Genomic DNA, 16,195 nt, shown 5'->3' with positions numbered 1-16,195 from the left:
CGGCAGAAACGAAAATGAACGAATCAAAGCTAGATTGAAAGGGGACCACCTCAGGACCCCAAATCCAAAATTTCAAGTTCTAAAGTTGATTTCTCGATTTTTGGTGAATTTTTGAAAATTGAAAAATCTGAAAAATTATCAATTAATACCAAAAATAGAAAATATTGATGAAAAATGGAATTTTCTCGGGAAGTGGCTCAGATGGTGTCCCTAACTCACTTACGACCATCGAAATTCGTAAAACCTCAATTCCAGTCATTCTGGAGCCTCCAGCGATTTTTTATCATTTCTCCAGAAACTTGAAATTGCTGTGGAACGGCTAAAAAACAACTGAAGGGTTCCTTTCCAAGTCGGCCTAAGTCCATTTTTTTCGTTTCGAGAAAAACACAAATAAGTGTTTTTCTCGCCCTTCCGCTTCAATAATAAATGATGTGATTATATGGTTGTGAAGCTTGATCTTTCTGCTTTAAAGTACCGTATTGGTATTTTTTTAATTTTGCGTATTTTCAGCTCCAGAGCGCGTCAAACAGTCAGAAAAAGTGGACTTAGGCCCATTTGGAATTATCTGATGTTAAAAATTTCGAAAAAGAGCTGAAAAACGCGTTTTTTCAAAAAAAAATTCACGAATCATTAATTTAATACATTTCTGAAACAATTTCATTCGAAGCACCTTCAAATTTCGTCTCTCGAAAATCGTTGAAAAACTTGAAAAAAAAACCGGCACAACCGCACTTGTATACAAATACTCGTAAAAAATGGATTTAGGCCACTTTGGAATAATCAGCTGTTTTTTCGAGCCGGCAAAACAGCGCTCCTGAGCGAAAAAAGTAACGCCAGGTGTTGGGACAAGGTGATAAAGGTGTTAACCGACCTGTACCAGCAGATGGCGCTGCTAACTCAAAAATGATAAAAATGGACTTAGGCCGACTTGGAAAGGAACCCTTCAACTTTAGCACAAATAACTTTATTTGGGGCCTATGTGGGTTGCCTTTAACCATTTTTTACGGTTGTCGCGAAAATCGGCGTCTGCCGGTTCAGATGTGTATTTTTGACTAGGTACTGGAAAAAATGACAAAATTTGAAAATGTTAGATATTCCATCTTTTACGATGCTACCTATCCGAAATCGAGCTCTGACCTATTTTCGACGTTCCAAATAGGTGGAACTTCCATTTCGACCATTCTGGAGCCTCCAGAGATTTTTTATCATTTCTCCAGAAACTTGAAATTGCTGTGGAACGGCTAAAAATCAACTTTAGCACAAATAACTTTATTTGGGGCCTATGTGGGTTGTCTTTAACCGTTTTTTGCGGTTGTCGCTAAAATCGGCGTCTGCCGGTTCAGATGTGTTTTTTTGGCCACTGCCTGGAAAAAAATGACAAACATCTGAACCGGCAGACGCCGATTTTCGCGACAACCGCAAAAAACGGTTAAAGGCAACCCACATAGGCCCCAAATAAAGTTATTTGTGATAAAGTTGATTTTTAGCCGTTCCACAGCAATTTCAAGTTTCTGGAGAAATGATAAAAAATCGCTGGAGGCTCCAGAATGACTGGAATTGAGGTTTTACAAATTTCGATGGTCGTAAGTGAGTTAGGGACACCATCTGAGCCACTTCCCGAGAAAATTCCATTTTTCATCAATATTTTCTATTTTTGGTATTAATTGATAACTTTTCAGATTTTTCAATTTTCAAAAATTCACCAAAAATCGAGAAATCAACTTTAGCACTTGAAATTTTGGATTTGGGGTCCTGAGGTGGTCCCCTTCCGATCTAGCTTTGATTCGTTCATTTTCGTTTCTGCCGGTTCAGGTAGTTCCCTTGTGAGTGACAAGTTGAACCCCGCGAGTTGTGACCAGGTGAATATGTCGGTAAAGGTCGTTGCTTCGACACCCCCTAGTTGGCACAACCAGAAAATTGATATTTGTTTGCATTAGGTCACAATTTTGCAATTCCCCCGTTTTTGCAATTACCCCACTCTACCTTACATATATGATCATGTAAGAATTATCATTGTAGTATCGTGTGTCGCGGATGTGCTGCGTTATTTTTATTTCAATTCGTTGGCTCGTTCGTCGATTTTATACCTCTTCGAACATGTATCGAATAAAATTTGGTTAGTGCTTCCCTTCATCATTCACCTCCATCATCATCAACACCATCACTTCACACACCGAAGAAGCCACATTCGTCAGCAATTTTTCATCGTTTACACCTTTTTAAAAAAGCATATAAATAACCGAGCCACGAGGGCAGAAACGATGCATCGGAGGCACATAAGCCTGTAAAAACCAGACACCCCACGTAGAAAAAAAAAATGCAGAATTTCGCCAGAAAATCCTCGTCAGTCGCCTCCTCGGATCCTTCAATGCCGAGGATCGAGGCGACCACCGAATGCTATCTAGATCAAGACGACGACGACGACTGCAGTGATGGCGAAGAAGACGGCGTGAAAAAGCTAAAAAATCGACGTAAGCTAAAAAGACACGAATATCGATTACGATGCAAAGAACTAATTTCAAATTTTAAAATACCGTATTTAAGAATAAGCCCGAATCCGTTTTCGATCGCTTTTCTAATTCTAGTGATAATTTCGAGCGACGTTTGGCCTCATACTAAATCCTCGCTGTACGTATCATGTACGCCGGTGCTGTTTCGGCACCATCATAATTATAATAAAATGTTAACGACAAAGGTTAACCAGCAGCAAAACGTTTCTAAGTCAGTTAATAATTTAAATAATCTAATGAACGATGTAAATAATATCGCCGCGGTCGACCCGGCAGCGGCTGTTGCCACCTCGAGCAACGTTACTAGTTTATCAATTTACGATAAATCATCGTCGACGTCGCTGTGGCAGCGGCAGCAGCGGTCACAGCAGCAGCAGCTCGACGCCCAGCATAATACGCTTCTTCAATATTATGGTCGTCCCAATAATAGTAATATGGATATTAGTAATTATAATAGTAATAATTTATTTCAAAATACTGTAAATAGTACTGGTGAAATGTTCCTACAAAGTCAGTCGTCGTCGTCGACGTCGCTCGAGACGTCCTCCGAGCAACCACCTCATCAACAACCCGAGTTCCTCTTAAAACGTCGTCGAATAGGACGAAGTTACAAACCGTACAGAATCTCCGATACTACCAATAATAATAATAACAACAACAATAATGTTCTGGCCGCCACCAATAACGCCACTTCATCCGCATTATCGGCAGCTTCAGCCCCCTACGCTGCCCCACCAGCCCCAGCCCCAGCCCCAGTAGCTGATGACTACTCTTCCAGCAGTGGTAGCAGCAATGGCAGCGGTAGTAGCAAAAATAGCGGCCAAAGTCGTAGTTTTTCTAAGTCTTCGTCGACGACCAGTTCCTTGATATCGCCTTGTTCGCACGTCGGAGACGAAACCAACGAGATATCCGCCCGAGCGTACATGGCCGAAACCATATTCGAGGGTAAGGTTGGCTCAAAGAGCTCGGTACGCGACCCCGGTGGCAGATACGGGGTCACTTTCGTCGTCCAGCATGTGCACAAAGACCAAAGCAACGGTCAAAACTCACTCCGGATACGGACCCAAGTTCGACTGTACTTTAAGCAAAAGCTCACCACTACGAAACCGACGGCTCACTGCGTGCAAAGGTACAACTATACCAGGAGACCCGGAGATCTCACCAAAGCCAATATTAAGAGAGGCAGAAGGTACATCGTCTTCGTTAACGGGATCGGACCGCATAACTACACCATTCTAGGCGAACCGGTGCCCAAAACGAAGAGAAATTTACAAGCTGTACGAGACGTGCTGTGCCGGAATTGTGGTAAGTATGTACTTGAGACATTGTGCATGGTTTTTGATTGTTTAGTTATGACTTTACAAAATAAAATATATTTGTATTTCTACATCGACTCCCCCTCCCCACCCTACTTTCAATTCCAATAGGTGCGCGTTTGGGGGTAAGATGACCAGAATTTTCCATGATCGGACCTTTAAAGATCACTGCAAAGGTCCTTTACATTTATCAAATTACTCATTGAATCTCAAGTGATATCGACCATACAGGGAAGGAAGGGAAGCTAGGAACAAAATAAGTTTCAAAATCATCGTCAAATAAATGATTTCCAGCGAAAAATTGATTTAAAAAATTCACAACTTTCACTCTCCTGCGTTAATTTTTTTTTTTGGAACCTGCTCAAGTCCCATAGGATAATCTCTTTGACCTTTTTGGGTGGAATCATCTCGCAAAAATATTTTTTCCCAAATTTCTCACTTTCATTTCTGACTTATTTTCATGAGGAAGTACATGACTAATCTTTAATCCATCTTCACAGAAAAATTAAAAAATTCGAGTTTCTGATAGTGCTGAATTCGAACCTCAACACTTTGATTTTTTAATACGTAGGTACGACTTCACCATTTCAATTTTTTGTTTCATCAATGAAATAGCGAGTAAAAATTTCAATCAGGTGAGAAAAACAATCAACTTTAGCACTGCATGAGCTCTTGAACACCCTGTCGTAGATCGATTTGATTTTTTACGAGTTACTTGTCACGCAAAACATCTAACAAACAGAACAATATGCAAAAAGAAACACAGCAACAAAAATTTTAGTACGTAAATGTTTCAGTGTTTGGAAAAAGTGATCGGTAAGACAAAAATTTTTCAGTTCAAAATAAATTTTCCTGTTTTGAAAAATTGAATTTGGCATGTTAAAAATCGAGCTGAGGTTAATTCTCGACCTCGTACAATGTTTCATCTGCATTTCAGTCGATTTCCAGTCGGACACCTCGAGTGCAACTTTTTGCCCAGCATATTCAAAAACTCGAAGATTTCCTGTTCGCAGGGTGTCTAACAAAACTCCCAAACAAAAAATCATGACTTTTTCATGACCTATTTTTTACATTTTTACAGCATGAAAACCCCCCTCCCTCAAAAAACAAAAAAACTTGAAACTGCGAGGAAATTTTTTTAAACTTGTAGGCAAGTAAATATTTCAGTTTTTTCATTTTTTTTTTTGTTGTTGATTTTAGATTTTTTGATTTTTCTATTTTTTTTTAATTTTATGGGTTTTTAAAAAAATTTCAAATGTGTTTCGAACAAAATTTATACTTTTTCACGACTTTTATGACCTTTAGACACCCTGGCTCGTATTTCGAGCTATTCTGGAGCCTCCACCGCGATTTTCGATTTCTCCAATTTGGGTAACTGAAGTTTCAGTTATAAGGAGTTTCACACCATTTTCGTTTTCAAAAATCAAGGCTTCGTTTAAATTGGAGGACATCTTGAGAGAGGTTTTCTCGAAAGACGTTTTCAAGCCTCGTATCATTATGTATGTACTTTTCACTACGAATTTTTGAAAAATGTCCGATTTTCTTTCTTCTATAAAATCCATCTTTTCAACAAATCGATGTTCAGAAAACTTCCAGTCAAAAAATCAGGACCTTTTTTCATGACCTATTTTTCACATTTTTACCACATGAAAATGCCCCCTCGCCCCGCCCTAAAAAAATCAATCAACTTGAAACTGCGAGGAAATCGAACAGCATTGCCATTTTTTACAGGATCAAAAATTAGGTATTTCTGTTTTTTCATTTTTTTGATTTTTGGAACATTTTTCATTTTTTTTCATTTGATGAGCTTTTTAAAAAATATTTAAGTGTGTTTCGAGCAATATTCATGACTTTGATGACTTTTATGACCATTAGACATCCGGGATAGGCGAAGTTAGGCTCACAATATTCTGATCAAAAGTCAAAAATGTTCCATTGTAAAGTATCATATCAACCGTTACCAATTCTTAGGTGCTGAGTTCAAATAGATTTATTTTTTCGATTCAACTCGCGACTGCTGTGACCCCTCTCCCTCCTCCCACTCCTCACTTCTTTTCATCAGTGCTCCCAAAATTGGTCAAAATGCCGAAAAATTGAAAATGACGTCGCGTGAAATGCATTCGTAATTCGTTAAAAATCTTGAACTATGGTAAAAATTGATATGATTTGTCATTTTCCATTAATTTGAGGTCGCAACATTCAAATACAAGTTTAATTTTCGGATTTGACCCTTCAGAATCTCCAAATCATCAATTTTTTTCAATGAAAATCTGTGGCACTGAGGAATTTGAAAATGAATGTATATTTGATTGAACTCAGTGACTAAGCCACTGACGAGTTGAGTCCCTCCTAAGAATCTCATTTGAGCAGCGACTATGAAGGAAAACGTATCACAAAATTTCGAAGAAAATAAATTGTCTGATGCAATTCAATTGACATAGCGAAATTTCGTGCAACAATCGCTCGTCACAGCACTAGCCAAAAATTCCAGAACAAAAATCATCCAGCACCAAACAAAAAAAAAAAAAAAAAAATGACTCAAAGTTCAAACCAATAATAGGTAACATTATCAAAAAATACACCATTTTTTGATAAAAATAAATTGTTTCATCACCGGAAAGGCTCGTGGCGGTGTAATACCCATTTGAAAGGCTAACAATGAGTTATCGTTAAAATTGAATCATATTGTACTCGGAAGTCGAATGCGAAATAATATTAGTTTAACTCTTGATAACTTTGCAAACGATCAATAGTCAAATTTATTATTGGATCGTATTACGGCGCCAATTGACTCGACGACAATTGAAATATATGTACTCGAGTACCCTACGTCGGTATAATTTATCGAACATAAATATTGGCTAATCTCGAACCGCAGAATAAAACAATTACTGCAGCTGATGTATACCTAGACCTACCTCTCGCCAATTTGTATGCTGGCAGTACGATTATGACAAAGAGCAATCGATGATGATTTAGTTCTCACATTATCAAGTGCGACGATGAAGATTGCTGACGCAGGTATACATTAAGGAATATTGCGAAACTACCAAGAAATAAGTGTTTGATAGTATAGAAAAAGAATCCGTATTTCGAAAAATTATATCATACATGTATGCTTATTATTACGTGTAATCGTACTCGATTGAATGACGATGACGCATACGTCGTATCCGCGGCGAGCTTTCGGTTTTAGTTTTCTTTTCTTTCATCTTTTATTTTTTCGAGAGGTTCAGAAGAATGAACGTCTGGTAAATGGTAAATACCTCATCGAGTGCTATAGATGCTGCAAGGGAAGTAGGTGTATGACTGTATGAAAAGCGAAATCGAATTTATGAACGAAAAAAAGTGAGGAAAAAAATGGCATTATGAGCGAGTACGAAGACAGGCAGGAGGCGGCGGAGAGGTATGTGGGAATGATATGGTCGATGGTGTTCGTCAATATGACAATAATTGTCATTTAAAAGTTACAATATGATGGTTGATAGCGCAATTACACGATTCCAGAACAACTTAACACTGGATGGCTAGATATCTCCTTATTGGCTATATTATATCCTTTTTCGGCTGTCTTCTCTTTATATGGAATTGTTTAGTCTGGCGACTTGATAGGCCACATGGTTTATCTTTTCTGCATTATTCCAGATGCCATTTTACGTTTACCGCTATCTCTCGTAAGTGAACATAGAGTCGCGGCGGCGATGCTGGCGGCAGCGGCTGCAGCATGGAAGCATCATTGCGGGCTCCTACTTTCTATCGTCTTTGAAGATTAGTATCGCCGTTGTCGTAAGTTTCGCACAACAAACAACAGACAACAGGCGAATTAGTGTGTGAAATTCGCGATCGTATAAATATCGTCGTCGATGAGAACCGTCATCGCCTGACGCCGAAAAGGACACTCTAAATATGTTGATATTAAATCAACACCGAGCGAGCAAGCGACCAACGTAAAAATACTCCAACTCGAGAGTGCAAAGACAGCAGAAAGACAGTAATAGACGTAAATCCGGACGAAAATCTATTATAAACATATATGACTATTACCAGGACATAAATTACTCATCAAACGGTCTTTAATATCTTAATTTGCGGAGGTCGTACGTTTGTTGTTGTTCTTTTTTTTTTCTTCTCCTCTCATCGAGTCTTGACAACGTGAGCCATTCAATCGAATATCGCTTACGATGGTACGAATAGGTATATTGTTTGTTCAGTCCAAGTAATTTCTTTTCTCTATCTTTATTTGTTTCTTTCTTTATCAATCGATGACAAAGTGTGCTTCACCTGTGGCGAACGCTGCGCTCTGTACTTGGATGGTGGCGAGGGGAAGTAGCGTCAATGGTCTTCCATAAGTCGAAATTGTTTGCGATAAGATCGATGACACTGGTCGTATTCGTAATTTTAAAGAGGTTACGACCGGCGAATTTTTTTTTTCACAAGTGGGTGTTTTCGTGCAGGTTTCAAGTGTACTTACAAGTGATGTAATTTTCGTAGTAAATTGGATGAAATTGCGTAAGGATGATAAAACTGATTGAAAAATACTGAAAAGTGTTGAAATTATTTTCCGTTTTCGTCGTGAAGTTTCTCACCTGCGAACAGTGATCGTAATTTAATAAAACCCTCCTAGGATCCTTGCTTCAATTTTGAAATATTTCGAGCAGCTTGATTCATTGAATTTCTAATGAAATTTCGAAATGAGCTAATTTACCAAAATCAAACTCCCTTCACCCCCCCCCCCCCATTTAAATAATTTGGATTAGGAAGAGAGCATGGATCTTTCTTGATTTGGAATGAAAACAATTTCTGGTCTATTTTAGTATAATGAAAAAAGTCGATTTTATATTGATAAATTTTTCAGCACAAATTTGTGCCTGAACAAGAGACATGACGAAGTGATGTGTCGTGGGGTGGGAGGAGATTGAAATTTTCTCAACTTTTTTCGTCTGATTTTTTTCAACTTGTCAACCCAGGCCACCCCCCTCCCTCCTGCATCCAGTATTTTCCATGCTAATTAATCAGAATGGAGACAAAAAAAATTGAAAAAAATTAATAATTTTAAATGTACAAAAACGATGATTTTAATACTTGACGAAAAATTTGAATTGTTCTATTGCAAGGTTGGTACTGAAACCCAAAATCAAAAATTCCCAATTTTTTCGTGTTATTCTTCGTGGTAAAATTCAAAAACAGAACAGAATTTTGGTAAATATGTCTTACTTAAGGTTTGCTAAGCAAATATATTATAAATTAACTTTACGCTGTATTCTTTAATAACGTTCATAAGTAAATTCATTCTCATACAATACAGTCCATAATTTCTTTAGTTATCAACCAAAAATTGGTCCTCCGAGCCGGATGCAGAATGTCTTCTAGCAGATGGCAATCAACAGTAAATGAGCAGTCATCCGCTCAGCAAGACGACGACGGTACTGGCGACGATGGAAATTCATCAACAAGCAGTTTTGACGACAACCAGTCATATTGTACCATCATCTATAATGGTCTCAAAAAGAGTACAGACGAAAACGAGCCGATCCCAAATGTTAAAGAAATACTCGAGGAAGAACTGAAAGACCTGCAGCTGCTAAAAACAAAATACGACGAAAAATCGATTGATGCAGAGCTGGATGGCAACATTGATTTGGCTCAACGCGCTGCCTTTACAAAGCTATATAAAGATAACCGAAACAAGATTCTGCAGCAGCTTACCAATTTAAAAGAAGTTAATACCGATGAAAAAGACGTTAAGCTGCCTAAGTTAAATGTGCCAAAATTCTCTGGTACTCAAGCAGATTGGCTCACATTCCGAAACAGCTTTACTACTGTGATTCATAATTTGTCAATCACCAAATTGAAAAATAACATTACACTCGTACCTCGAAGGTGAAGCTTTGAGCCTGATAAAGAATCTCGATATTGCTGAAAATACATAGGACGAATGTTGGGATATTATCAACCTCCACTACAATGATCCGCATCAGCAAGTATCGTCGCATCTGTCAGCTCTCTTAAATCAGCCTTCGATGGAAAAACGAGCGACGTTGAAACAAATAATCGGATCTTTTCGACAGAATTTTGCCGCATTTCAATCGATTGTCAAAGAACATAATTTGGATACGATATCCGAAGTAATGATCTCCTTGTTCCTGTCTAAGACATATTTACCACTACCCTCCTCAAGAATTTCTTTTTCAGATAATTTTGATCTTAAACACCAAAAAAGAATCAAGGACTTTAGTTAAATTAAACCAAAAATCCTTCAAGTTCACGAGCGAGTTTATGGAAGATAAAAAGATTCAAGCTTAGAGGCGTGACGAAGTGATGTGTCGTGACAAGGGGAGGAAGGAGGAGGGAGGGGGTTGAGACTGAAATTTTCCCAACATTTTTCGCCAGCTATCCTCAATTTTTAACCCCAGACCCCCCCTTTAGAATTTTAATGCTAATTAGCCAGCTGTGGTTTGAACAGATTTTGGAAGGGGGAGCTGGAAACAAAAAATATGTTGAATAATTTTAAATGTTCAAAAACGATGCTTTTATACTCGACAAAAAATTCGAATGGTTCTATTGCGAGGTTGATAATGAAATCCAAAATCCAAAATTTGCAATTTTTTCATGTTTTTGACCTTTGAAAATCAAATTCGAAAAGAAAACAGAACATTTTCGATTTTGCATAAGCAAAGCGATGGCAAAAGCTTCAAAAAATTTACAATTTGTGAGGTATAAAAAAATAACTTTCAATATAAGATGTATTAATGACGAAATTTTGTGCTATTTGGTATTATTGGAGGAAATTTCGCACGTTTTTTCGTTATTTTGCACTATTTTGCACCATTATTAACCCTACAGGTATTAATTTGGTTATGTTTCTAAAACTGAAGTTAATTTTTTATCCTTTAAAATTTTTGAAAAATTGCGCAGTAGAATTCAGATTTGCCTGAGCGAAGCGAGAGCAAAAGCTTCAAAAAATTGATAATTCGAAAAGTAAAATAACTTATGCAAAAAGCTGATTTTCGTAACTTCAACGTCAAGAAGTAAAAACCCATAGTTTTCGATAATTCTTTGATTTTCTCAGCTTACACAATTTCTTTCCCAACTTTTTTCAACTTATACCGAATTTGCCCCAAAAATTGCTAACTTTTCGCCTGAATTTTTCTGTCTGGGTCGTGAGACCCCCCTCCATCCCTTCCTTCGGCACGTCTCTGCCCTGAACTAAAATAATTTTCCTTTAGCCATAGCCTCTGGAAAAAATTCGAATGAAAAATGCTAATTTATTTATGACAACGCGAGATAATTGGAAACTTTGCAAAAAAAAAAAAAAAAAAAAAAAAACAGTTCAGAACGTTCCACTATGGACTTGAATTGAACGGATCGAGACAACAGTTCGCAAGAAGATCAATGCATAAAATATAATCAATGATCGATCACACGATCATTCATTCTGCAAAACATTCAACAACCTAGTTCCATCAGCTGAGCATAGCAATTTCGCCAACAGCGATAAAAATTTTTCATTTTTTTTAAATCTTGGACAATGACGATAAAAACACCACGCTACATAATCGCGAATCGCGACACTATACGCTATCGTTGACGGTGGCACGATCTCGTTCGCGAGCGTCGCGCCGCTATCGTCGGTGGTGCGGCCGGTTGGTTGGTCGGATTGTGGACGCACCAAACCAAAATTGTAAAAATAAAAACAACACACGAATGAGATGAGATAAGAAATCACGGCGGGTGAACCGCGGACAGACGCGGAGAGATTCATAGACAGAGAGAAGAAACAGTGAGAAACATTTCACATCATTAATTTCGTAGTCAGCCGATTTAATGCGAGGGTCGTTGTAACACACTATACTTCGCATCCGAGTAGCAGTCGACGTCGTCGACGTACGTATTTTTCTCTACATTACTACCTCTTCACGTCGGATGACGGTGTTCGTCTTCCTTTCTGTTTTCTTTCGACGAGCGACGACGACGGCGACGAAATCGTCGCGTATACTTTTCATACATTAATTTCGAAAACCGGATACTTGTTGTGTAATTGACTTTTCGTGCCAATAATTTAGGTTTTTGAACTCGCCAAGTGCGTACGAGACGAGGAGACGCGCGGCCAACGCGTAATTTTTGAAATTAGTATTAGTGTACTGAAGTTGAAGAGGGAAATCTTTCTTGACAGTGTTTTTCTTCTACAGGGTGTCCACTCATTTATGGAAATGATTTTCCCTGACTTTTCCAAGTTTTCCCAATCAATGTCTCCAATTTTCCAGATTCTTGAAAAATGAATTACACATGCGATCAGGTGGGAGGGGGGGGGGGGGTGTCACATTTTTTCGATCATGACCTCCAAATATCATTAATAGATATAGATCTACAGTTGTGCCCTTTTTTTCCAAGCATGACTGTGTGCTCAATAGGGTGGTCCTTATTTAAACTTGGTGGGAAATTTTTTTTTTGGTTTTTTAGTGGGAAAAATCAAGATTTTAACGTGCTGAGCTCAATCAATGGTATCAAAATTTTTAAAAAGAGAGGCGTTCTGTTCTGTTAAAAGAACAAAAATTGTATTGGTAATTCGCATTCAAGCATAGACACAATGGAAGAACATCATTTTTCAAAAACTTTTTAAAATTTTTATTTGAACCCTCAAACATCTTTCATTGGAACTTGAAACGAATAATGAACTGGACAGAATACTGAACTGAACTGAACTGAACGCTGAACTAAATATTGAACTGAATACTGAAATTTTATTTCATTTTATGTTTTTATTAATAGACCTATTCACGTTGACGTCACAAACCGTACTGCGGGATAGTATTCTCATAGCCCCTAAATTTCGTCAGGCCACCGCATTAGCTGTTATTATATGATAAATACAGTAATTTCATTTTTTCTTTGAACTGAAGGGGTTTAGGAAAATTTTTGTCTAGATATAAATTAAAGAGGATAAAATTTCCCATCGATTGGAACATTTTTTTTTTCAATTTCATTGAGAAATGGCGATTTTTACATTCTTTTTATGGACAAATTTTTGGGGTGTCAACTTTGAATTGAAATTACAAAAAATTTTTAGTGGACGCATAGGTAGTTTAATAAACAAAAATGTTCAGCATTTTATCCGCTTTCGAATGGTTTTTTACCGAAAGCGCTAGCGTTTACCGTTTTAAACTTATTCAAGCTCAAAGTTGTAAAAATTTGTCACGCGCAGTGAAAATTCAACTTCAAACTAAAATTACACGAATTTTTGAAAGGACGCTTACGTATTTTAATACTGAATGTTCAGAATTTTATCCTCTTCAAAATGATTTTTTACCCAAAGTGCTAGCATTTACCATTCACAAGTTACTAAAGCTTTACTACTAACTTTACTAGTAATATTCTATGTACTTCATTGTGTTGTGATTTTCACCGCGCCTGGCTTCTTTGTACAACTTTGAGCTTTAGTAACTCTTGAACGGTAAACGCTAGCGCTTTCGGTCAATAACCATTCGAAAGAGGATGAAATTCTGAACATTTTGGTTTATTAAACTACCGATGTGTCCACTCATAATTGTTTGTAATTTTAATTCAAAGTCGAATTTTTACTACGATTAACTACTTTTTACAACTTTGAGCTTTAGAAACTTTTGAATGGTAAACGCTAGCGCTTTCGGTAAAAAACCATTCGAAAGCGGATAAAAAGCTGAACATTTTTGTTTATTAAACTACCTATGCGTCCACTAGAAATTTTTCGTAATTTCAATTTAAAGTTGACACTCCAAAAAATTTGTCCATAAAAAGAATGTAAAAATCGTCATTTCTCAATGAAATTGAAAAAAAATGTACCAATCGATGGGAAATTTTATCCTCTTTAATTTATATCTAGACAAAAATTTTCCTAAACCCCTTCAGTTCAAAGAAAAAATGAAATTACTGTATTTATCATATAATAACAGCTAATGCGGTGGTCTGACGAAATTTAGGGGGAAGGTATGCAATCGTGTATTTGGCTAAAACGTGAATAGGTCTATTCATTCCTTCATCCAGTCTTTTTGTCTTTTCGTCATTTTGTCATTTCGTCTTTTTGTCTCTTTATCATTTCGTCTTTTCATCTCTTTATCGTTTTGTCTTTTTGTCTCTTTATCATTTCGTCATTTCATCTTTTTGTCATTTTTGTCATTTTGTCTTTTTGTCATTTTATCATTTTGTCTCTTTATCCTTTCGTCTTTTCTTTCTTGGTGAATATCATAACCTTGGTCTAGCCTGCATTAAATATAGTGGTGAGGTATTATCGACATTTGCAGGGCTTGCAAACCGAAACCCCCAAAAACCGATTAAAATTGCTCAAAACCAAAACCGAAACCAGGAGCGTTATTTTCCCACAACTAAAACCAAAACCAAAACCTGGAGCGTTATTTTCTCAAATTCAAAACCGAAACCAAATTGAAAACTGAATTGGTTTTGGTTTTGGAATTTTTCAGGTAATTAGCCTAATTTAATACTGCATTTTTGGTAAAAATGAAGTAAAAACCAATGCTAAAGGTGGAAAGGCCTGAAAACTAAAAAAATTGACAAATTTGGCACTGCCAAAGTGCCGCTTTCTAGTCACATACACAAAGTATTTGAAAAAATGATCACTTTCTTGGCCTTCTTCCCTCTAAAAAATGGAGAAAAAAGGAAAAAACCAAAACCAAAACCGAAACCAATTCCTTTCAAATCAACCCCTTTAAGCAAAACCGGAATGAGAGAGATATTATTTTTAAAAGCCTAAACCAAAACCAAAACTGAAACCTTTACTTTTTCAAAAAACATAAAACCAAAACCGAGAGTGATATCTATCCGGTTTTCAAGCCCTGGACATTTGTCAATATATAATATTGATATGCAAGTGTACCGATATTTATCGATAATATGAAAAAAATCCGACATTCAATATATATATCAGAAAATTTTTGAAAAGTCATGCAAAAATTCTGCAAATTATTGTGGGAGGTGTTTTTCTGCTCTTTTGGAGCATTTCCAGATTCTTTTAGGGTAAAATATCAATTATTACAGCTATTAATGGTAGCCATGGGCCATAATCTGTAGGATGGAATTTTTGTAATACAAAAACGAGCAATAAGAATCATCTATCGAATGCAAGTCACAGAATCATGCAAGAATATCTTTCTTTCAAATGAAATTTTAACCTTACCCTGCTTATACATATATCTGATATCCCAAATTGTGAAGAAAGGCATAGTGAAATTACATACCCCTCAACACAGTCATTATACTAGAAATAGCCAACAACTACATAGCACACAATTCAGGACTAAATTTCACCAAGTTAGTATAGACTTCATGGCTGCAAAAATTTATAACAAAATCCCAACTGAAATTAAAATTATCAATTGCACAAAATTATTTTCTAAAACTTTGAAAAAATGGCTACTAAGTACTAAAAAAAGCATTTTATTCAATAGATGAGTATATGGACGCTGTTACATAACTGAGTACATTAGAAACTGAACTTTCAGCAACTACTTGTAATTTTGATCTATCATCTTTCAATATTCATGATCATTCAAACACCGTCATTGTTTCTTTTTTTATTTTTATGTATAACCGATAATTTTTCGATGTTATGTGGTAAATAATTCTAAGAATCTTTATAAATGTACATGAAATCTCACTTTTTTATAATGTATTGTTTTCTGATTCATGTAATTATGTTGTTTTTTTTTCTTTTTTCTTTATTTCTTATTTGGTTTCTATTATTTTCATTGAATGCGTCTATTTGGATATCTGTGCTGATCCTATGCCTGTATGGTGCTGTACATGGCGCATTTATTTCATTTTATTTCATGTTATTTATTTCATGTTATTTATTCATTTTTTTATATATTGATTATTTCCTACACTGTTAGTACATAAGTCGACTTTGTAAATGCAGCAACGCTGCCTATTGCAAAAAATGAAGTTGATTTGATTTGATGTTGACATTGCGTCATCATCATTACTTTAAAAACTAAAAAGCGTCAAATAGGTAGCTAGATACTGAAAAAGCAAAGAATAAGGAATAGAAAAACAGCTTAGAGTTGATTTAGTTTCTCTTTTCATGAGAAATCAGCTGTTTTATGGTATTTTTATGAATGTCAAAAACTTCCAATATATATCGATATGAGACCTTCGATATTTTGACGATATCGATATCCCGAAGTATCAATAATACTATATCCAATCACTAATTAAATATAATTTATGAAAAATTGAAATACTAAGTGTTAATGATCCATAATCTACCATCCTTCCAGTCACATGTAGACAACTAAAAGTGGTATTAAATTTCAAAGTCAATGAGTCAGGGAAGTTCTTGAATTCAGATCACACCTTTTTTTGGGAGGGGATTGACTG

The 16,195-nt window shown here is 36.4% G+C and overlaps 1 protein-coding gene and 1 long non-coding RNA gene across 9 annotated transcripts in view; one reads left to right on the top strand and one right to left on the bottom strand.

Annotated features, from left to right (window-relative positions):
* vn (vein) overlaps positions 1–16,195 on the top strand; it is a 132,075-nt gene that overhangs the window by 12,335 nt on the left and 103,545 nt on the right. For 2 of the 8 annotated variants that reach the window (XR_010557133.1, XM_065352209.1), the window contains exon 1: positions 1,814–3,815. The exons of 1 other annotated variant lie outside the window; for it this stretch is intronic. Coding sequence is in view for 5 of the 7 variants with exons in the window: in XM_065352209.1 (XP_065208281.1) it covers positions 2,318–3,815 (1,498 nt within the window). In the remaining 2 variants the exon portion in view is untranslated. Of the gene's footprint in view, positions 1–1,808; positions 3,816–16,195 lie in introns of those variants that run through there. 5 more of the 8 variants (XM_065352213.1, XM_065352212.1, XM_065352214.1 and 2 more) reach the window with 4 other exon arrangements.
* The window catches only part of LOC135837073 (uncharacterized), a 245,445-nt gene that overhangs the window by 207,477 nt on the left and 21,773 nt on the right, over positions 1–16,195 (bottom strand). The window lies entirely within an intron of this gene.

This window comes from Planococcus citri, chromosome 2, assembly GCF_950023065.1.
Source record: "Planococcus citri chromosome 2, ihPlaCitr1.1, whole genome shotgun sequence".
Lineage (NCBI taxonomy): Eukaryota > Metazoa > Arthropoda > Insecta > Hemiptera > Pseudococcidae > Planococcus > Planococcus citri.
This window is presented reverse-complemented; position numbering and strand designations above follow the sequence as displayed.